At 35.8% G+C, this 22,154-nt stretch overlaps 2 protein-coding genes across 5 annotated transcripts in view; one reads left to right on the top strand and one right to left on the bottom strand.

Annotated features, from left to right (window-relative positions):
* The window catches only part of LOC122402667 (OVARIAN TUMOR DOMAIN-containing deubiquitinating enzyme 7-like), a 52,714-nt gene extending 44,279 nt beyond the window's left edge, over positions 1-8,435 (top strand). The window contains exons 2-3 of the mRNA XM_043405649.1: positions 5,265-5,398; positions 8,111-8,435. Coding sequence (XP_043261584.1) covers positions 5,265-5,398; positions 8,111-8,434 — 458 coding nt within the window. The 3' untranslated portion in view covers position 8,435. The remainder of the gene's footprint in view (positions 1-5,264; positions 5,399-8,110) is intronic.
* A 488-nt stretch (positions 8,436-8,923) lies between these two features.
* LOC122402666 (estradiol 17-beta-dehydrogenase 11-like) lies at positions 8,924-20,676 on the bottom strand. 4 transcript variants are annotated; one of them, XM_043405647.1, is made up of 9 exons: positions 20,546-20,570; positions 20,422-20,460; positions 20,308-20,366; positions 14,579-14,773; positions 10,327-10,686; positions 9,753-9,867; positions 9,589-9,673; positions 9,350-9,460; positions 8,924-9,049 (listed from the first exon to the last, which is right to left on the bottom strand). In XM_043405647.1, exons 4-9 carry the CDS (start codon positions 14,765-14,767, stop codon positions 8,977-8,979), a joined length of 933 nt encoding a protein of 310 aa, XP_043261582.1. In that variant the 5' UTR covers positions 14,768-14,773; positions 20,308-20,366; positions 20,422-20,460; positions 20,546-20,570; the 3' UTR covers positions 8,924-8,976. The 4 variants fall into 4 exon arrangements, with proteins under 4 accessions (XP_043261582.1, XP_043261579.1, XP_043261581.1 ...); XM_043405644.1 differs by having other exon boundaries at positions 20,422-20,657; XM_043405646.1 differs by having other exon boundaries at positions 20,308-20,460; positions 20,546-20,554.
* Between the last annotated feature and the right edge of the window lie 1,478 nt (positions 20,677-22,154).

Raw genomic sequence — 22,154 nt, 5'->3', positions numbered from 1 at the left:
ATGCCAGATTCTGCACCCGGCAATGTGGCCAGATCGGGCATAATTGAGTGCATCGACTTTGACAATAGTGACGACGAACTTCCTTAGCGTCTAACGGAGTGGTGGGGGTAGCAGGCATATACTACCACACGAGCCACGCATGCGTGAGCTCGACACTTCGCACAATTTCGGAAAAACGATAAAGAACGCTAGTGTGAGCCTTTCCTTCTTGCTCTTGTAAAAGAGAAACAGCTGAAATACGATCTCGTGGTAAAATAATTTTTACTTTCCGACCTATGGAAAGTATATAAGGAAAGTACCATAATGAAAGAAAAATTTCAAAAACTTTTTTTGTAGGAAATACACGTTTTAAGACCCCCTCATCATATTGTGACTATTAAAAAAAAAGAAATACTTTTTTCCACGAAAAATTTAGGCTTCTTTCTGAATTTTTTTCTCGAAAATGCGTAGGATTTCGGGGGTATATCTGTTCACCAAAAATGATTGTAATCGACCCCCGTAACTAATAATAATTTTTCCAGAATGATATGAAATATTTTAATTTTCTTGAAAAATTTTTCGACCTACTCGAATTTCTTTCTCGAAAGTGCGTAGAATTTCGGGGGTATATTTGTTCACCAAAAATTATTGTAATCGTCCCCCGTAACTAATAATAATTTTTCCAAAATGATTTGAAATTTTTTTTTTCGTCAAAAAATTTAGGCACCTGCCTCCTGTCGATTATTCTTACAAATTCGTTTTTCATTTTTAATAAATTTGGTTAGCACTAAACAGAAAAGTTGTTTAATACTTTTTTGTAGATACCTATGAGCTCTACTTAAGAAAACAATTTCAATCAAATCCATTCAGCATTTTAGGAGTTATGGCCGTTTGAAAATTGGACAATTTTTCTAACTTCACGGGGTTAAGGAACAACTTTTCCAATATTTTTAGAATTTCTACATATTCTTCACCAAAATACGCGTTCTTTGCCGTTTGAAATATTAAAATCCCCCAATCCGTTTAGAAGTTACGACATTTTAAAGATTCGCATGAAATTTCGGGGGTGCATTTCTGGTCTCGCGTTAGATTTTCGGTCAGAAATTTTTTTCTCGAAAGTGCGTAGGTTTTCAGGGTTATGTGTATTTACCAAAAACGATTGTAACTGACCACCGCAACTAAAAATAATTTTATCAGAATGATTTGAAATTTTTTAATAACTTTATAACGGAGCCTCAATCAAAAAATTGATATTCTTGATTTTCGTATTATTTTGGCCTTTAGAATCTCACATTAAAATTTTTCCCAGGGGCGGCCGTACATCCTGTATAACATTTGATTCTGTGTAACAAATTAATACGGTTATTGAAAAACATAGCGGAAAGAGTCACGATTAATCTATTTCTGTAGCAATTAATTCTCCTATTTAGATCGTAATTATAAATCTATAACACGTATAATCATCACTATCCGGGAGCTGATCACGCTCAAAATTTAATCAGACATTGAAATGGGAACATAAAACATAAATGTAAAGTTTCATTGAAATACATTCAGTCGTTTAGGCACAGAAAAAAAATTTCTTTTTTTTAACAGTCACAATATGATCAGTGGGTCTTAAAACGTGTATTTTCGCTAAAAAAAGTTTTCGAAATTTTTCTTCGTTATGGTACTTTCCTTTCACCTTGCATAGGTCGGAAAGTAAAAATGCTGGGGGCAGTCGAGACTTGGAATCGTATGCCGATTATCGCGAGATCGTATTTCAGTTGTTACAAGAGCAAGAAGGAAAGGCTCACGCTAGCGTTCTTTATCGTTTTCCCGAAGCTGCGCGAAGTGTCGAGCTCACGCATGCGTGGCTCGAGCGGTAGTATATGCCTGCTATCCCCACCACTCCGTTAGACGCTAAGGAAGTTGATCGTTACTAGTGTCGACGTCGATGCACTCAATTATGCCAGATCTGGCCACACTGGCACCCGGTCAGTGATGCCAGAAAAGCACCGTCGGGTGCCCTACTCACACATGCCAGATCACGCGTACGTGAGCTCGTGGAGTTTCGGAATGTCGACAAAGGCAAACTGACGCATCCTCTCTTTCTCGATTCTCCGAAGCTGCCCGAAGTAACTTCGGACCGCCTCGTGGGAGTCGAGAGAGAAAGGCTCACATTTGCGTTCTCGCTCTAACCAACTGAAATCCGACCTCCCGTCAACGGCATACGATTTGGATTCTCATATGTACATACAGTTACTAACAAAATTGAGCGTACACCTATGTAGTTAATAAAAACTGGTGGAAAAATGAACATAAACGGACATATTTAAATGTAAAAACGTAATATTTATTTTGTTCATATATTTTTACGGACAATTAGTGGAAAAAGTCTTAAATAAAATTAATTGTTCATTTCTATTTAGCAAAAGCAACAAAACTGTTCTTGTTTTACTGTCACAAAATTGAGCATACAGCAGATCAAATTAAACAAAAGTAACTAACAGATTTTATTTTAATATTTTGTTGCAAATCCTTTTGTATCTATAACTGCTCTCAAACGTTTTGGCATAGACTCGACTAACTTTTTTGTAGTCGAACACGGAATACTATTCCATATTTCTACAATTTTGCGTTTAGCGTCTGTTTTATTACTAACACTACAATTATTTAATTTTAATTTTAATTCTCTCCACAAATTCTCAACTGGGATTAATATCCGGCGATTGTGGTGAAGTGTGTAATAATTTTGGCACGTTATATAGCAGCCACTCTTTAACAATATACGATGTATGTTTAGGATCATTGTCCTGTTGGAAATAATATATGGCTGGCATGTTTAATTTTAGAGCTGACGATTTCATATTTTTTTTACAAAATATCAAGATATTTTAGTTTGTCCATAGTTGTTTCAATAAATTCGCTATTACCGACTCCACTTGCTGCCATACATCCCCACAGCATTATTGAACCTCCGCCGTGTTTTACAGTAGGAACCGTATTCTTTTGATCGAACTCTGAATTCGGTTGTCTCCATACTATTATTTGTTCCATCCGAATTAAATAAATTAATTTTAACTTCGTCGGAAAATATTACGTTCTTCCAAAACTTTATATCACAACTTACATATTTTTTTGCAAATTCCAAACGCTTGATTCTATTCACCGTAGAAATATAAGGCTTCTTCCTTGCTACCCTACCGTGATAGCCTTTATCGCGTAGCACCCTACGAACAGTTTCTGTCGATATCGATTTTCTAATCCTCGATGAAACATCTGTTGTTAAATTTGGTACACTAATTTTTGGATTAATTTTAATTTATCGTATTATGTACCGTTCGTCGGTTCCAGTCAGAATTTTTTTCCTTCCGCGTCCTGGCTGACTATGCAGTGTACCATTGTATTTGTAATTGTTAATAATTTTTTTTGTACAGTAGAGTGGGCTCTAGCTATTATTTTGCCAATTTGCCTTAGAGATTTACCTTGGCAATACAATTTAACAACTAATTTTCGCACAGAAATATCAGTTTCTGATCTTTGTGAAGCCATAGTGCAAATTTTCGCTAATAAACAATGACAAATGAAAATCAAACGTATCATAGCAACGGAACTATGTTACTAGATACAATCGAATGAATTGTAAACCGTGAGAAGTTTTACAAAAGTTAGTTTTCTAGTTACTAATAAACTGTACGCTCAATTTTGTGACGATAAAATAAGCATACTTTTGAAGTTTTTGTTAAACATAGATGAACTATCAATATTGTATAAAAATTTCTTCACGCATTATCTGCCGAAATGTACAAGTAAAATGTATAATGCGTTTTTACTTTTAAATATGTCTGTTTATGTTCATTTTCCCACAAGTTTTTATTAACTACATAGGTGTACGCTGGATTTTGTGAGTAACTGTATGTAGATCGAGAAATAAAAGTGCCTAGGCAGTCGAGACTCGAACTCACGTCGAAGATACGCAACTTCACCGTTTTTAAATGCAAGAGACAACGGAAGATCGATATGCACGTCGCAGTTTTCAAAATGGAACCGTCAACATACGAAATTATGCTTGTATAAATAACGCACGCGTGAACAGGCGCGCGATCCGTTTGGAGAAATATAATTGTCTGACCTGTTTCGAGGCCTTATTCGAACGTCACCGAAAAATGTAACAATCTTGAAGAATACTTAAACTGGACATTTCAAGAATTCAGATATTAGCGTTCTTGAGGACACTATTTTTACCTTGCCTGTGGTGTTTCTATTTTTGCAGCCACATCTTCGAAGACAGTAAATAAAACCAAATTTCGCGCGTATAATTTTTGAAATACTTTCGATAATATTTATCGCGTTAGAAAAATTAATTAAACCGCAGTAAAAAAAATTATATAACAGGACATTGTTGGGCAATGATAACGAGATACTAATCGAAAGGTAAACGAGATAATATGTTAAAATAATAGAAAAATGACTTATTCGAAATTTCAAATGTTGGCTCACACAGCTAACTATTCTTTACAATTTTTCTGTTCAATAATAAATAATTTTACTCTGTAATGAAATGAGTTCGAAAATAGTTGGAGAAATTGAAAAATTTCCGTGTAGAATATTAACCTTACATTTTCCATAATGTGCTGTTTACTGGATGTATTTACTCCAGTCGTTTAAAAGTTACGAATTTAACAGATACGTGTGAACGTCGACCATCGGTGGTCAAGAATGCCAAAAGATACAATCGAATCGTACGTGAACAGTATTTGGACCGCGGAGACTTCGACAGCGTCTGTTACGCTTCGAAAATTCAGAAAGCAAAGTCCAACTGCTTTAGGCAGACAAACTGGATCCTTTATACCGAATTATTACCGCACAACGGAAGACCTTGTCGAGCCAGAAGAAATAAACACAAGCGTTCTATCTATTTTGAAAAAGGTGTCTCGACACGCGCCAATTTTAAATATTTTCATTTTAATTTTTCACTTTGAATTTAACAGCGCAATGAAAGAGTATGTAAACAAAATTTCAACTCAAAAACTTCATCATTATTAGCTATATATGTATATAAAAAAAACGAATTTTCTTTATATAGAAAATACTTTAATTTCTGGTCTAAGAATAGTTTCGGGGTATAAATAAAAAGACTTGGAAACTTGAGTATTCAAAAGTTTTTCAAAAACTTTTGATATAATTGCATGAAATAATACTCTTTCAAATTTATTTTTTGCCCTGTTAAATTTTATCTGAAAAACTGCCGATAGTTCGTTTATCGAGTACTATTCTACGTTAAGAATTATATTTTATCACAGGTACGGCTCGATTAAGGTGCGCTGAGGGCACGTTTCGCGTGCACAACATTTATGGTGATGGGAATTGCATGTTTCGAGCAATCAGCTACATTCTGTGGCGTAATGAAGACGAACACCGATACCTTCGTTCAATGGTGTGTTTTATTTTTTCTACAAAATCGGAAAAAAAGTCTGCAGAATTTCTTTAATTTATTCGATCGACATTAGAACTCATTCGACTATTAACCGGTAATGCAGTTGACATCATTAACAGATTAAGATAATCATTTTGATAAAAAAATAATTTTCAAAATTTAAATCGAAATTCGCAACATTATCGAAAACTCTGTCCTCGCTATAAAGTAAAGAAAAACTAAGACTTGAAAGACGTAAATTAACGTCTGTACATACTATGAGAAATACAGCCACCCATAGGGCGGACACACACACACAGAATAGTCGTACTAAATAGTCTTGCTATTTATTTAGGCGTTGTTCGTATGTACATAGTAATTCCATACATTAGGTTTCTACATATCTGTCGTTCGTTGACTAGAGAAACTTTTCATTTCGATCAAGCGTTTGCAGAATTAAAATACAAGATTCAACAACAGATACAGTGAAAACTCGATAAATGTCGCTACTCCGGGTCCGGTCAGCAACACTTACGGAATAGGAGAATCGTCTTTCGAATTTGATTGTAGTTTGCCGACGCTTCGAACGTAGAAAGAGTCAGTAGCTAAAGAAGAAAGAGGGACTGAAACTCGGATTTATCGCCCCAGTTTAAATATACGCGTCAGTGTGACCACACTACTGCACAGAAGAAAGTTTTTTATTTTTTACTTTTTGTTAATAAAAATTTCACTATCATGTTGGGGAGATTTCTCTGATTAAAATGAGGCTAAACGCGATATAAATCGGTCAATATTTGGTAGCATAATATTTAATTAAATATTGTACTTGCGAGTCTTTCTCTCTTTATTTATCCTTCTTGTGCTGTCCTTTTCTATGTTCGGAAATATCAAAGAACGACGCATCGAGGTGCTGGCTACGTTTATCGAACGGGAGGTAGCTATTTTCAAACGGAACGGTTCCACCGTTTCGTAAGTGATCAAAAACTGCAACACATATGAAATAGGGGGTTTCGTTAGCTACCACTGTTCGATAAATGTACCAATCCACTGACCTTGCGAAGATACGAGTACACAATATTTAATTCAATATTATGGTAACAAATATTGGCCGATATATATCGTGTTTAGTCTCATTTTAATTAGAAAAATCTTCCCCACATGATAGTAAAATTTTTATTAAGAAAAAGTAAAAAATAAAAAACTTTCTTCTTGTACAGTAGTGTGGTCACACTGACAGGGACATTTAAACTAAGATGACGAAGGCAATAAAGATTATTAAAGAAAGCCGCTACGTCTCCGGTTACACTTCGCCTCGCTGGTTCAAGGGGGATCCCCCTAGTGGTGGGAATAAAAATGTATCATTTATGGAACAGCTCTTGAGGACATTTATCGAGTTTTCATTGTAGATATCAATGTTTCTTTCTTTTTTCTATTTCCTCGAACAGAGAAGAACAGAGAATCTGTGCTAATAAATAATTAAATGATCAACAAAACAATGTGTGGTAAGCTAAGTAGCGCTGGACTCTACCTTCCATCAAAATATTTGTAAAATACATTGAGGTTAACACTATGCCGTCCGCACGTCTAATCTAGATTTTTTTCGTGTCGCGCCGGTGGAACTGACTTATACAGGGTGTTCGGCCACCTCTAGCAAAAATTTTAATGAGCGATAGTAGAGGCCAAAATAAGTCGAAAATCAAGAATACTAATTTGTTGATGGAAGCTTCGTTAAAAAGTTATTAACAATTAAATTCAAAAATTTCAAATCGTTCTGGAAAAATTATTTTCGGTTGCGGGGGTAAACTACAATCATTTTTGGTGAGTACACATACCTCCGAAATCCTATCTACTTTCGAGAAAAAAAATCGAGTAGGTGCTGAAATTTTTCGGCGAAAAAAAATTTTTCAAATCGTTTTAAAAAAATTATTTTCGGTTGCGGGGATCAATTACAATCATTTTTTATCATTACACATACCTCCGAAATCGTACGCACTTTCGAGAAAAAAATTCCTTACTAGAAAATCCAATTAGGTGCGTAAATTTTTTCAACGGAGAAAAAAAATTGCAAATCGTTGTGGAAAAATTATTTTCGGTCGCGGGGGTCAATTACAATCAGTTTTTGTCATTAGACATACCCACGAAATCCTGCCCACTTTCGAGAAAAAAAATAGAGAAGGTGTGAAATTATCATAAATTTTGATCGTAAGTGATCAAAAACTGCAACACTTATGAAATAGGGGGTTTCGTTAGCTACCACTGTTCGATAAATGTACCAATCCACTGACCTTGCGAAGATACGAGTACACAATATTTAATTCAATATTATGGTAACAAATATTGGCCGATATATATCGTGTTTAGTCTCATTTTAATTAGAAAAATCTTCCCCACATGATAGTAAAATTTTTATTAAGAAAAAGTAAAAAATAAAAAACTTTCTTCTTGTACAGTAGTGTGGTCACACTGACAGGGACATTTAAACTAAGATGACGAAGGCAATAAAGATTATTAAAGAAAGCCGCTACGTCTCCGGTTACACTTCGCCTCGCTGGTTCAAGGGGGATCCCCCTAGTGGTGGGGATAAAAATGTATCATATGACATTTATCGAGTTTTCACTGTACTATTTTAATTGCTTTTATATTCAGAATCTATTGGAAAATAGAATCCCACAATACCAGTGGATAACTTGTACAGTGTAAATAAAAACTAATGTTCGATGTTTCGTTCGACAGGTGGTTCGACACATTAATGAAAATTGGTACGAGTACGGAGCGTTCGTGATGGCCGAATGGAACATACCAGAGCGTAAAGCCTATTGCGATTATATGAGTATGGTGGGCACATTTGCCAGCGAACTCGAGTGCACGGTTGCTACGAAAATGTACTACATGAATCTATCGATTTATCGCGAGATCAATGATAGACACGAGCTCAAGCGGGTGTTCCACAATCTCGTGAGCCCTGAATACGAAACCGCGAGGCTCCTATTTACCGGAAACTCGGACAGCGGTCATTATGACGTTCTGCTTCTTGAACCGGCCACTTATCTGCGATGAAAACGATTTCGCCATCGACAGTTTTTCTAACAATTGTATACTCATCGTTTTGTACGCACCATCGACGATTATGTTCAGCGTCGCAATTTTAACACGCCAAGTGCCACGCAATAGACTTTCCGTTTTCGCTACGTCCAATGATTTTTCCTTCATTAAATAAAAGTAAATAAATATATTTCGACAATGATGTGGTTTACAAAAAGTTACTACTATTTTGTTAAAACACACTCGCCTGTCAACGAGAAGTCGGCTGCGTAGCAATTAACGTGTTAAACATTCACGTACCTCGAACTTCTTCGAGCAACAAAGTAATTGTCTCACTTCTAATTTAATAAAATTCTATATTATACATATGGTGTAAATTTTTTCTCTGCGTGCGAAAGTACTGAAAAAAATTTGCCAAAATTGAAATAACTTCGATCGAGCAACGACTGAAATCGTTTTTCATGGCAATCTAACTTTTGCCATCGTCATTTGTATATTATCAAGCTGTTCTTGTTTCATTAACGCTATTCTTCGTGATCTAGAAAACTGAGTGAGATTTATGCTGAATAATCGCATCCTTGCGAGTAAATAAACTCCATGAACGTTGTTATTCCGTGGTACGTAGCGCAACTGAAACGATAATTAAAAAATAAAACTGGCCGTGTATGTATTTAGGGTTAGGTTGCCCATAGAATATTGTCATTTTAAGGGTGTAATTTTAATTTTACTATTTTTTTTATGTTACCGTTGTTACTCATTAGCAATAGCAGAAAGAAACATTATTAAGAATTTTGTGTGGCAAAGAAAAACGTCTATAGGAATGATACAACGAGTAACTGCACTGATACCAATCCTAATGATGCCACTTAAATTTAAAAGGTTCTGCGATAATTGTAATAATCTGTAAGTGCAATAATTTTTATCGTATACCTTAGGCGATATAGAAACCTGGACATCCAACTGACACTCAAGTTGCTTTGGTCCGTTCTGACTGCATGCACGATGTCTCTCGCTACCTGTTGCTTCCTCTCTTTCAGTGCACTTGAAAAAACAGTAACAATTCATTGATTTTACGCTTTAAAGGAAAGACGTTAACAAAATGAGACGAATTGGTTGTGGTACATATGTACGATGATTAAACACCGATGTCTGATACAAAATGATGTTACCAGTGGTCTGCGATTGGCGAGAATGCCAGGAACATTAGGTGGCTACTGTGATTACTCAATTCTTGGCCCAAGCTCTCCATAAGACCTAAACAAACAAAGTTAATATCAACGATATTGATAAAATAAGATTCTTATTGTTGCGAACATTAGGATCGACTACTAACTAGTTATTGCTGCCCTTGAACTGTGATACGCATCGGTACTTGATGCTACTGGCGTGACACCAACAATGTGTGCTCGTTTCTGGTACAGCATCAATGGTAAAAATGCTAAAACCGTCTGTAAAAATACACAATCTAGATTAATTGTTATCAATAGTTCATCAGAGTATTCTCTTCCATCTCTGTATCGTTCTTTAAAGGAACTTTGTATCTATAAGTATATCCGTAAACCTAATTTGAAAGTATAAAGTTCTTTTTCTCAAAACAGTACAATCTTAAAATGTAACACAGTAATTAACTTTAAATTTTAAATAAAAAAAAAACCCTCCAGAAAATAGACAATGGAAAATATAAAATAGTCAATTGCTTCTTTATATTAACAAAAAAAGTTGTATTTTTGACAAGAGATTTTTTACAATATTGATAATCTATCTAAAAATTAGTAAATTATTCATGTAAAAAATAATGCATAGTTTCCTATAAAGACGAATGAAAATTAATGTCTCGGGGATTCCCTGAATTAAGAAAATGATATTCCGTAGCGCATTCAGTATGTATAGAGATCATTGAATATTACCCAGAAATGACTCATCAAGGTCTTGCTGGCCGTGTCAAAAATATCCTGGTCCACTGTACCGACGCAGGTTACCAGGACGTCGACTCTTCCAATCTCGTCCTTGATCTTCCGCGCTGTTCTTCCTATATCATCCTTGTTCAGCAAGTTGCACTCGTAAGACGATATCGTTGATTTTAGCCGCGGTGTGTCGTTCTTACTGTGCCTTGATTCAACTTCCTCGATCCTGGGATAACTCGTTCTCAGTCTGGAGACCGTTTCCTCGATCAAATTCGAGTCGCTGTCCACGCAGATCACGGAACACCCATCCTTGGCAAACTCTTCCGCGAGAGCCACGCCTAAGGATGACGCTGTACCAGCTATCTGAATGAAAACACGCGCGTTTTAAGGTCGCAATCGCGTAGGATATGTCGATACAAGTTGTACAAAAAATCGTTCTTTTAATCGACATTTAATATCATTATTAGACCGCGGATCTTTATGCAAATTCATATTTTTATTAATAAAATAGATGAAATTGGAGCTTCGTAGAGGGTTGTCCTCAACCCCTAAATATAATAATTCGTATCTTACTTTAAGTATTTCTTATATTTTTGAATATTAAATTTTTTCAGGATTAAAATTTCCCATAAATGCATAAACATCCGTAGTCTAATCATCATATGTGTACGTATGTCTTCGAATTGCCTCTAAACGAAAGAAGCTTGCTACGAGTCAAAACACCAATTGAATCGTTTATGATAATATCGAATAGTAACGGTCCTTGGTGAGAACCTGGAACAACCTTAAATTCATCCATAGGAACAAATCACTCTATAAATCTATTTAATCATAGACAAATAATAATCTACAGTGAGTGTAAAAAGTATTCGCACACTAGTCAGTTTGAACAAAAACTTTGCAAAACTTTGTTTATTACAAAAGCATGTTAACAAAAACATGCATACATATTCTTAGAAATCCTTGGAACAAATGTCATTAACAACAAATTATTTATTTATATTTATTATGAAAATATTAACAAATTTCCAGAAATTGCCGTGAAATATACGCGTAATAAGTATTCGTAAACTTCTAATTTTACAACAAAAACTATAAATTTTAGTACATAAACGTAACAAAAATCAGTCTATTTGCTATTTTAGTATCTAGTGGGATTTCCTTTAGATTGTATAATCGCTTTAAGCCTTTGCGGCATTGAATTTACTAAATTTTTGGTTATAGTACTAGAAATTTTGTTCCATTTCTCTAAAAGTTCATTTTTTAAATCTTGTTTCGAAGAAATGTGATGGTCTGGAATGGATTTCTACTTTCAAGTATGTCTAACAGCTCGAATGGCGTATCAAGAGCGACAATAACTGTTTACGTTTGATTCAGTTGCATTTTATAGTGAATCAATGTGTTTGTTATTTCATTGAAATCATTATTTCGAACTTGATCTGTTTTATTGCCTTAGAAGGCGTTAAGATTTTGTTAGATTGTTGGATACATATATATATAACGGTTTAATAATAATGAACAATACAGAAGTGATACATGTTGGTGCACGCAACAACGCACGACGACCACGCAACAATCTCGGTGGAAAGCGACGCAACACTCATGCGCGCGTTCTCACTCGCGCACACTCCTCCGCGCATACTCACAGGCGCACGCTACGGGATGTGTGACAAACTTCCATCAGATTTTATTAGCTTCAAAGCAACATTGCAACAAAGTTCTTTTATCAAAACAGTTTCGAGTTGTTGGATCCCCATAGCAAAAGAACTATCGAATGCAAAGAATTAACCTTCTATAACACAGCGTCACTATAAGTTACTACATACCCATTATTTCCATTTTTTAAGTCTGATTTAATTTTTTTGTTGGTATGTATCAATTGAAGTACTAAAACAATAATAATTACAATATCTCACACTAAAATGAATACAGATGAAAATTTTTGTCTACTGGAATTTATCTGGCAATTTATATTTCATTATTAATATTTTTACAATTGTCATATTAAACAGGTAAACAGAATTTGCTTTATAGAGGGTTAAATTGCTCTTCTTTTCCAAGAAACATTCCCGAACGCTGTATACAGTGAGTGTAAAAAGTATTCGTACACTAGTCAGTTTGAACAAAAACTTTGTAGAACTTTGTTTATTACAAAAGTATGTTAACAAAAACATGCATACATATTCTTAGAAATCTCTGGAACAAATGTCATTAACAACAAATTATTTATTTATATTTATTATGAAAATATTAACAAATTTCCAGAAATCGGCGTGAAATATACGCGTAATAAGTATTTGTACAGTCGTCGATTCGTAACATTCCACATAGAACGATTACAAGATAATCCATGATATGTAAACATACTTAGCATCAGTATGTCTGGAGACGCTGTCGGTATAGGTAGTATCCTGAATTCAAATATTATCAACGAAATTATCAGTAAAATGGGACGAAAACGCAACGAAACCTCTGAAGAAGAAAGGAAAATTGTTATAAATTTACATAATAAGTGTAAAACACTGAGTGAAATTTCTAAAGTTTTAAATAGACCGAGGTCTACGATTCAAGGAATCATTGACAGATATGGCGATCGAAAAACTGTAAAAAACAATCCAAGAGACGGATGTAAACGAATAATAAATGAGTATACCGGCCGATGGATAATTCGAAAAATGAAGCAAAATCCAAAGATAAGTGCGGTGAAAATCACAGCTGAACTTAAAAATGATCTGGACATTAATGTATGCAGTAGCACAGTGCGTAATTTTTTACCGGATAGAGGATATTACGGCAGAGTAGCTCGTAAGAAATATTTCGTAAATGAAATTAATGGAAAGAAACGATTGCAATTCGCGAAAGAGTACGTTAATGTTCCTATTCCGGTGGATCGGTTAGTTACGGTCCAGGGTAGTCGCAGCGCCACGCGGCGGAGAGCGAGAGAGTGAGAGTGTGGCGAGTGAGTTGAGGAATCGCCACGATGCGAGCCTATTCTTTCTTTGTAATTCACATATACCTATAATAAACTATTAATTTCACTACGCAAACCACGACTTGGTTATTCAGACACTACACTATGGAGCACTGGAACCGTATTATATTTACGGATGAGAGTAAATTTAACATATTTGGATCAGATGGACGATGTACAGTATGGCGGAAAAAAAATACCGAGTACGAAAAAAGAAATTTGAAGCCGACCGTAAAGCATGGAGGAGGATCAGACACAGTTTGGCAGTTAGGCTCTATGAGTGCGAGCGGGATTGGATACCTCCATTTTATCGATGGTATCATGGATCACAAAATGTACGTCGATATTCTAAAAGAGCATCTTCAGGTTAGTGCAAATAAAATGCAGTTACAGGGCAATTATATATTTTTGCAAGATAATGATCCAAAGCATAATGCTTCTAATACACGTCAGTGGATCCTATATAATGTGCCGCAGCAATTAAAAATCCCTCCACAGTCTCCAGACGTAAATGTGATAGAGCACTTATGGAGTCATCTTGAAGAAAAAATTCGAGACCATGACATTTCTTCGAAACAAGATTTAAAAAATGCACTTTTAGAGAAATGGAACAAAATTTCTAGTACTATAACCAAGAATTTAGTAAATTCAATGCCGCAAAGGCTTAAAGCGATTATAGAATCTAAAGGAAATCCCACTACATACTAAAATAGCAAATAGACTGATTTTTACGTTTATGTACTAAAATTTATAGTTTTTGTTGTAAAATTAGAAGTGTACGAATACTTATTACGCGTATATTTTAGGTAAATTTCTGGAAATTTGTTAATATTTTCATAATAAATATAAATAAATAATTTGTTGTTAATGAGATTTGTTCCCGAGATTTCTAAGAATATGTATGCATGTTTTTGTTAACATACTTTTGTAATAAACAAAGTTCCGCAAAGTTTTTGTTCAAACTGACTAGTGTGCGAATACTTTTTACACTCACTGTAGATTATTATTTGTCTATGATTAAATAGATTTATAGAGTGATTTGTTCGTATGGATGAATTTAAGGTTGTTCCAGGTTCCAGGTTGTTGAAAGTTTCCTTGATCAAATATTTACCACGAGGCAATATTTCTATCACTAATAGACAATTATAGACAATGTAGGTAGTCAACTGAAGATAGAGGAGAGAGAAAGGCGTTGATCCCTGATAACGCCACACTGATCATTCAGATTAGGTTTCAATTGGTTCTGAAATTCGGGAAAAGTTTCGAAGAATCTGCGCGACTTACCACTACTACATCGCCGGTTAGATCTCTGGGTGGTTTCGGCAGCAGGGCTTTAACGATCGCGAGAATGGCCAGAATGCCGGATAGAAACGTACCAATCAAAAATTCCACCGTAAGGTACAACCATAAGGTCGACGAAGGGCAGCCGGTTCTAGAGTTCCTAGCCAGGGTTTCCTCTTTTAATACAAACATCGTACGCTGAAATGAGAAACGTTACGCTAGATTAAAGAGAACAAACCAAAAGCAAGACGAAGATGGACACGTTTCGATTATTACAATTGGCCAATGTTTAATTCAATAATAGAAAAGGAGAGGAGTGACTCGATTTTCGAGAAATTAAAAACGCAGAGAAATACCGATTTCGTGTTAAACCTTTCGAGACACTAGATTTTTATAATTACTGTACATGCATATTGTCATTGGTCATGCCCCTGAATTTTTTCAGATTTTTTGGCCGGGTGCACTATATGTAGTAGCAAAAATCAAAAACCGATTTTTTCGACGTTTTTCGCGTGAAAAAGCATACTTTGAATTTTTCTATTCCCTTTAATGGATAACTATATTCTATGTAAATTAAAGGTGCTATACGCGTTATATTCAGAAGTATATTATTTTCAAGAGATAGGATAGTGTAGTGGAGCTGAAAGTATAAAAAATTGATTTTAAAAATCTAAGTGGACGGAGAAAAAACTATTGTGTACTATAAATAACACTTGGTTGTTAATTTATTTTGAAAATTCGTAATTTGGGAGCTTTCACGATTTCGTTGATTTTGAATAAAGTCGTTGAACACGTCGACAACACGTGCAAGTGTGCGTTGTGGCTAAAAGATTCAAGCATTTACCGTGAACTTGCTTGTCCTTTCTTAAAATGCAACCAAGGTGAACCTGTACGCTGCCAATCGCCTTGTCCCGACCATAAAATTGCAAATGAGCCCCGCGATTATTAACAGAGAAAACAACGTGTATGCGTTAAAACCGTTATCAGTGTCTCATCACGTTATGTTAAAAAGTAATCTGTACGTTGACTCGAGCAATGACGAGGCAAATGAAATGCAAGGGATGTCGGCATTCGAGGTAATGACTAACGAATATTACAATACAATTTTGTCAAAGTAGTTCGACTCACTAATTCTTACAAGAAACATTTAAACAGAGATCATTTGTGGATGTGTAACATTTATAATTTTATGAACGATACAATATGTATACAACAAGTTTGAAGAGGCCAATGCAATACATAGATACTTGCACATTACTTTACAGAAGCTTACATTCGAAGATTCGTTCGTGTGCAGACATTCAAGTCTCCGACTAAACGATCTCTTCAAATGGAATATTCGCGCGCGTTATACGTTCCATTTACAAAGAAAATGTACCAGAGTAATAACGAAGAAGAAACATATCAGTAATTATAACCTTTTATCTAATTAAACAGGAATCTAATAAGAAATTACAATTTTGTTTCCACAAAGAAAAGTCCGTCGACGAACTTAAAAACTTCTTCTGCCAAGTAAAAATCTAATTAGAAATTGACAATTTCTTTATTTAATGAAAGACCTAATGGCTCAGGAAATTTCGTTCCGAGGAGTACGTCAAAATTATTTGCACTGACCATTAACCCTTTTAGTGCCGAGCGAAAAACGGGTGCTTATGCGAAGAATACCGAGCTAATTTAACGAGTTTGTTATGGTTAAAGAAAAAGCTCGTAAAAACCAAACTAAGAATGATATTTACAAAATTCAAAAAGCAGCATATTACGAAATAAAGAAAGACTAAAGTAATGGCAATTGCATTTCAATATTTATTGCAAATCATATAAATAACATAATTATAAAATATGATAAAAAACATAGAAACAAGTTTCTCTTCTACAAACAATATTTACACATAAGAATAATCATTGTTTGATCACAGTTTTATGTAGGTCACGTAGCAGAAAGTATAAGTATTTGATTTTCAATGATTTTTTAATAAATACTCGATTCAAAATTTGATGAGGCTTTGTTAAAAAGTTATTAACGTTTAAAGTGGAGCCTGTATTGAATTTTTTTCTCGAAAACGCGCAGGATTTCGAGGGTATGTCTATTCACCAAAAATGATTGTGATTCACTCCCACAACCGAAAATAATTTTTCCAGAACAATTTGAAATTTTTTTTCCCCGTTGAAAAATTTCACACCTTCTCGAATTTTTTTCTAGAAAGTGAGTAGGAATTCAGGGGTATGTGTATTCGCCAAAAATGATTGTAATTCACCCCCGAAACCGAAAATAATTTTTTCAGAACGATTTGAAATTTTTTTTTTCGTCGAAAAATTTAGGCACCTTGGTCTGGGTTAGGTCTGGGTTAGATCTGAATTAGGTTTGGATTAGGTCTGGGTTAGGTTTGGGTCAGGTCTGGATTAGGTCTGGGTTAGGTTTGGGTCAGGTCTGGGTTAGGTCTGGGTCAGGTCTGGATTAGGTCTGGGTCAGGTTTGGGTCAGGTCTGGATTAGGTCTGGGTTAGGTCTGGGTTAGGTCTGGATTAGGTTTGGGTTAGGTTTGGGTTAGGTTTGGGTCAGGTCTGGGTTAGGTCTGAGTTAGGTCTGGATTAGGTCTGGGTTAGGTTTGGGTCAGGTCTGGGTTAGGTCTGGGTTAGGTCTGGGTTAGGTCTGGGTTAGATCTGAATTAGGTTTGGATTAGGTCTGGGTTAGGTTTGGGTCAGGTCTGGGTTAGGTCTGGGTTAGGTCTGGATTAGGTTTGGGTCAGGTTTGGGTCAGGTCTGGATTAGGTCTGGGTTAGGTCTGGGTTAGGTCTGGGTTAGGTCTGGATTAGATTTGGGTTAGGTTTGGGTCAGGTCTGGGTTAGGTCTGAGTTAGGTCTGGATTAGGTCTGGGTTAGGTTTGGGTCAGGTCTGGGTTAGGTCTGGGTTAGGTCTGGGTTAGGTCTGGGTTAGATCTGAATTAAGTTTGGATTAGTTCTGGGTTAGGTTTGGGTCAGGTCTGGGTTAGGTTTGGGTCAGATCTGGATTAGGTCTGGGTTAGGTCTGGGTTAGGTCTGGATTAGGTCTGGGTTCGGTCTGGATTAGGTCTGGGTTAGGTCTGGATTAGGTCTGAGTTAGGTCTGGGTTCGGTCTGGATTAGGTCTGGGTTAGGTCTGGATTAGGTCTGAGTTAGGTCTGAATTAGGTCTGGGTTAGGTTTGGGTCAGGTCTGGATTAGGTCTGGGTTAGGTTTGGATTAGTTCTGGGTTAGATTTGGGTCAGGTCTGGATTAGGTCTGGGTCAGGTCTGGATTAGGTCTGGGTTAGGTTTGGGTCAGGTTTGGGTTAGGTCTGGATTAGGTCTGGGTTAGGTCTGGGTTAGGTCTGGGTTAGGTCTGGGTTAGGTTTGGGTCAGGTCTGGGTTAGGTCTGGGTTAGGTCTGGATTAGGTTTGGGTCAGGTCTGGGTTAGGTCTGGATTAGGTCTGAGTTAGGTCTGGATTAGGTCTGGGTTCGGTCTGGATTAGGTCTGGGTTAGGTCTGGATTAGGTCTGGGTTCGGTTTGGGTTAGGTCTGGGTTAGGTCTGGATTAGGTCTGGGTTAGGTTTGGGTCAGGTCTGGGTTAGGTCTGGATTAGGTCTGGGTTAGGTTTGGGTCAGATCTGGGTTAGGTCTGGAAGAAAAATTAGATTTTTGGTAAGAAATTTTTTCTCGAAACTGGGTAGGATTTTGGAGGTATGTGTATTTATCAAAAATGATTTTAATTGGCCCCTGTAATCGAAGATAATTTTTCCAGAACGGTTTGAAATTTTTTTAGGTAATTATTTACTTTAGTGATTCCTCACCGATTTCGATGACCTTGAAATATGTTGTCAAGGTCACTGTTATGAATACTTTTTCTTTATACATGTTACCGCCGCTCGCCCTTTGTTTTCGAGATATTTGCAAAAATAATTTTATGTCTGAATTAGCCTCTGGTTGAGTTGGAGATAAAATATTATACTTTATTCTTTACTATTATTACTATTATTGTTATTATTAACAGAAATTGGAAAAATTTCTGCCATTATATCAAAAAATGCAGGTATTCTTGTATTGAAATCATATTGTCGTCGAAACAAGAAACCAAATTATTCATAATGTTTATTGAAACGAATTAATTAATCTTATCCAACCTTGTTCACAAGTTGCAGCATTTTTTGTGCTTTACCGTTTTTTTCACTTGTTTTGCAACACCATGTTCGTAGTAGCTATCCATCAACTTACAGAGATAGTTGTAAACACTCGAACGTGTTAAAAAAGTAGTTCTAGCATAAATTCTTTTGCAAGTTTATTGAATACTTTAAAACAAAGACTTCAAGTAATCTTAGACTTAGTTAAAAAATCATTCTTCGAACAACGTGTGATATAAGTTCTATTTAATTTATACCTCTTCTACGGACGTAATAATTTCATAATTACTCATTATTACGAACAGGAAAACAACTTTAATAACACCTGACATCGTAAATTCATAATAATATCATTGATATTTGAAATGTACAGAAAATTAATGTTAGCAATTATAAATGTGACGCACAGATCATTTAGAATAACTAATAACACAGGAATAAAGATTAGATATATTTTATTGTTTACTTCGAATAGTGGACTTTAAACTATAATTTTAATCCACTTATCGTGGACCTTGCTCAACATGTATCTAGTAATCCTTCTGGTGACAGAAACGCCTCAAACATAAATGCTTCGAACAAATGTTGGCTTCAAAGTGAACATTTACGTTCGTAGAATATTTTGTAGGCAGAAATGTGAAACGATGCAAAGGCCAATAACTTTTCTTTCAATGAAATTGACCGTTCAACCACTCTTTCACGAAGATAATTCAATAAAATAATAAATAAATAAATCAAAGTTGTTAGAACGTAACAGAATCTTTTGAAGAATGTTTGACTAAGCAGTCGCTTAGTTTAAGACGCGGGCAACTGTATTTGGTAACTGGTTCCAGCCAGTCTATCGAACCTTTCGAAAAAAAAAGACGCAAAATTTCCATTCGAATGTATTATATTACCAACGGGTAACGGATATAGTTCTTAAATGGTCGGAATTCGTCATGATTTAAATGTTTTGTAATCGTTTTCGGAAATCTTGTCGTTTGGCAATGAAAATTTTAACTTGATCTTCAGTTTATAAAATCTGGCCTACTTCGTGTTACACGAGACGAACCGCTTTAACAAAACGAATATCTATGGAAATATTATTTATATACATTGTTACATATTATTTAAAGCATTTCTCTCTTGATAGAATTATAAGTTTTCTTTACATTTATTAAATTAACGTACATATATGTACATGATCCTTTTATCTAAAAAAATTGTCGAAATATAAATTAATTTATAGTAGAAAATTTATTTGGTTGATTATTGTAATAATATAATAGCTTGTCAAGGTAATACTTATTTTCACTTGTTAATTTTTTCTTTACACCCTAAATGTTCTAACGAGTGATAACTATCGTATGGAAATACCAGAAATAGACAGATCGAGACTCTCCTATAACTATGTGTTACTTGCCATTGCCAATAATCATTGAAATCTTTTCTTTTCAAAATTAAAAACCTCTGATTTATTACCAAGCGCTTTTGATCATTCCATTTCATAATAACAGTCCAGAAAGATCTTCCAATTGCAGTTACGATGTTTCGATAAAAGAACACGTAAAAATTGACGAATACTAAAAGAAAGAAAAAAGAAAAATGACAATATCTGAAGACATACGCTTTCTGCCAGTAAATGTTCATCCACTTGGTTGTCCCGGTTATCAGAATTGTACGAGCCTGAAATTCGAGTAATTAGGATCCGATTGACACTGTTTCTAAATATATTTCCAACCTTCGACAGTGGTAGAATATTAAAAATCAGCACAGTGCACTGAAACCGAAACAAACGATCGAGCAACGCCGAATTAACTTTAAAAAACGTAGGAACGAGTGCAAGGGGAAGATCCCAACTCTACCTGACAACGCACTGGTGTAGCTTGAACTTGACTGGACACCGTTCCGCTAGAGTATCTTGGGATACAGTGACAGCAGCAAGGTCATTGCTTTCTTAGTCCTCCTTCCTTCTCTCTTCTATATTCGCTGTTAGTTCTCTTTTCTGTTCGCCTCAGTGAGTTCGAAACATTGTGGAGGACACCCCCTCCACTACAAACGTAAAGAACATTTTTACACGCGAATCACTCCCGAATAATAATCGCGGTGCGTGTGTATTTAATTGCACAGTGGTTCGTGTCCGAAAGGATTATTTGTCGATAATCGTGATTCGTGTGTGCTCGCGTGTGTGGGTGATTATCTATTAGGAATTTCATTCATCTCATCTCTCTGTGAAAATCTCGTCGGGCAGGTTATGACATGATTTTCTTAAAAATGTTAGGCTGTCGATACGTCGGTAAGTAGAATAAGAATCTCTAGCACAGACGAGATATATGAATAGACCTTTCACCTTATGGACTTTCGCGGCCGAATCTGACTGCCATACCGACCTGAAAATTCGGAGGTGATTTTAGCGGCCTCTTCTCATGGATGGCGGTCAGTTGAGAAACTAGGCACTGAATTAGGATTGATGGGCAGCCAGCTGCAGTGTGTGCGTAAATACATGTGAGTTGACTATGGGGGGGATTGAAAAAGACAGTGCGGTATTATCAGATGGCAGACCCGTGCACAAAGGGAACTGTCCCACCACTTACACACACTAATGCCAACCTCCTTGTATATGAGTTCTGGCGTTTCGTATCTCTTCGAGGATTCGAGAAAGGCGGCGAATGTCAGTCTATCCTTCTTGCTCTTAACACAGCCGAAATTCGATCTATGTAGGCGTATACAATGTATAAGCAAAATACCATAATGAAACAAAAATTTCAAAAATTTTTTTTACGGAAATACACGTTTTAGGACCCCTTGATCATATTTTAACTATTAAAAAAAAGACATTTTTTTACTATGCTTATGAACGTGCGTTCATATATTTATACTATTAATACTATTGGGTCTAAACAACCGAATAAATTTCACTGTAATTTTTAATTTTTAAATCGGAAAATATTTGAGAATACTGTCCTATTTGTCCTCTTTGTTTAGCAATTTAAAAAAAACGCTGACTCATAAAAATCTATCATATGAAAATGAATGGAAGTTGAGACCGCCCCTACTGAAAACAAAGGACTGGAAAATTTTTGTTCTTTCAATGAAGAAAACTCTTTTGCTTAATCTTTTTCGAAGGCGAAGGCAAAACAGTCGATTTCGCCACGGCAACAATGGTTGGACGCGACGCGTGGACATTCCCCCGAAATAGGGGATCGGCTTTTGTTTTCCAGAAACGCTAGCGACAATGTATTTTCCAAGAGAGTCGAATGTAAGGGCCACTGAAGGACGCTCAGTCTACGATACATTTATGACAGAGTTTTGGGGTGCATGCGGCCTAAAGAGCGAATGAGACTAAACAGGCCTGGCAACGGGTGACGCGATAGCGGACGACCGCGTTGGGTCTCCAGGTAGCGCGTGTCGAGGCATTGATTGTTTATGAATAGAGAGAGAGTAGTTAAAAGAGGCAGACGACCTGACGTCGTA

Source organism: Colletes gigas, unplaced genomic scaffold (assembly GCF_013123115.1).
Source record: "Colletes gigas isolate AHSC1104 unplaced genomic scaffold, ASM1312311v1 Colletes_gigas_Sc00038, whole genome shotgun sequence".
Classification (NCBI taxonomy): Eukaryota; Metazoa; Arthropoda; class Insecta; order Hymenoptera; family Colletidae; genus Colletes; species Colletes gigas.
The sequence above is the reverse complement of the archived record's forward strand: the minus strand, read 5'-3'. Positions and strand labels throughout refer to the sequence as shown.

Bases quoted from the DNA above. Each gene is read 5' to 3' on its own strand.
- LOC122402666 (XM_043405648.1), bottom strand. From the start codon at position 14,767: ATGTTTGTATTAAAAGAGGAAACCCTGGCTAGGAACTCTAGAACCGGC. The intron at 10,687-14,578 runs GTAAGTCGCGCA...GTTTTCATTCAG, and splicing joins TAACCGGCGATGTAGTAGTG to ATAGCTGGTACAGCGTCATC. The intron at 9,461-9,588 runs GTAACATCATTT...TGTTTTTTCAAG, and splicing joins TCGCCAATCGCAGACCACTG to TGCACTGAAAGAGAGGAAGC.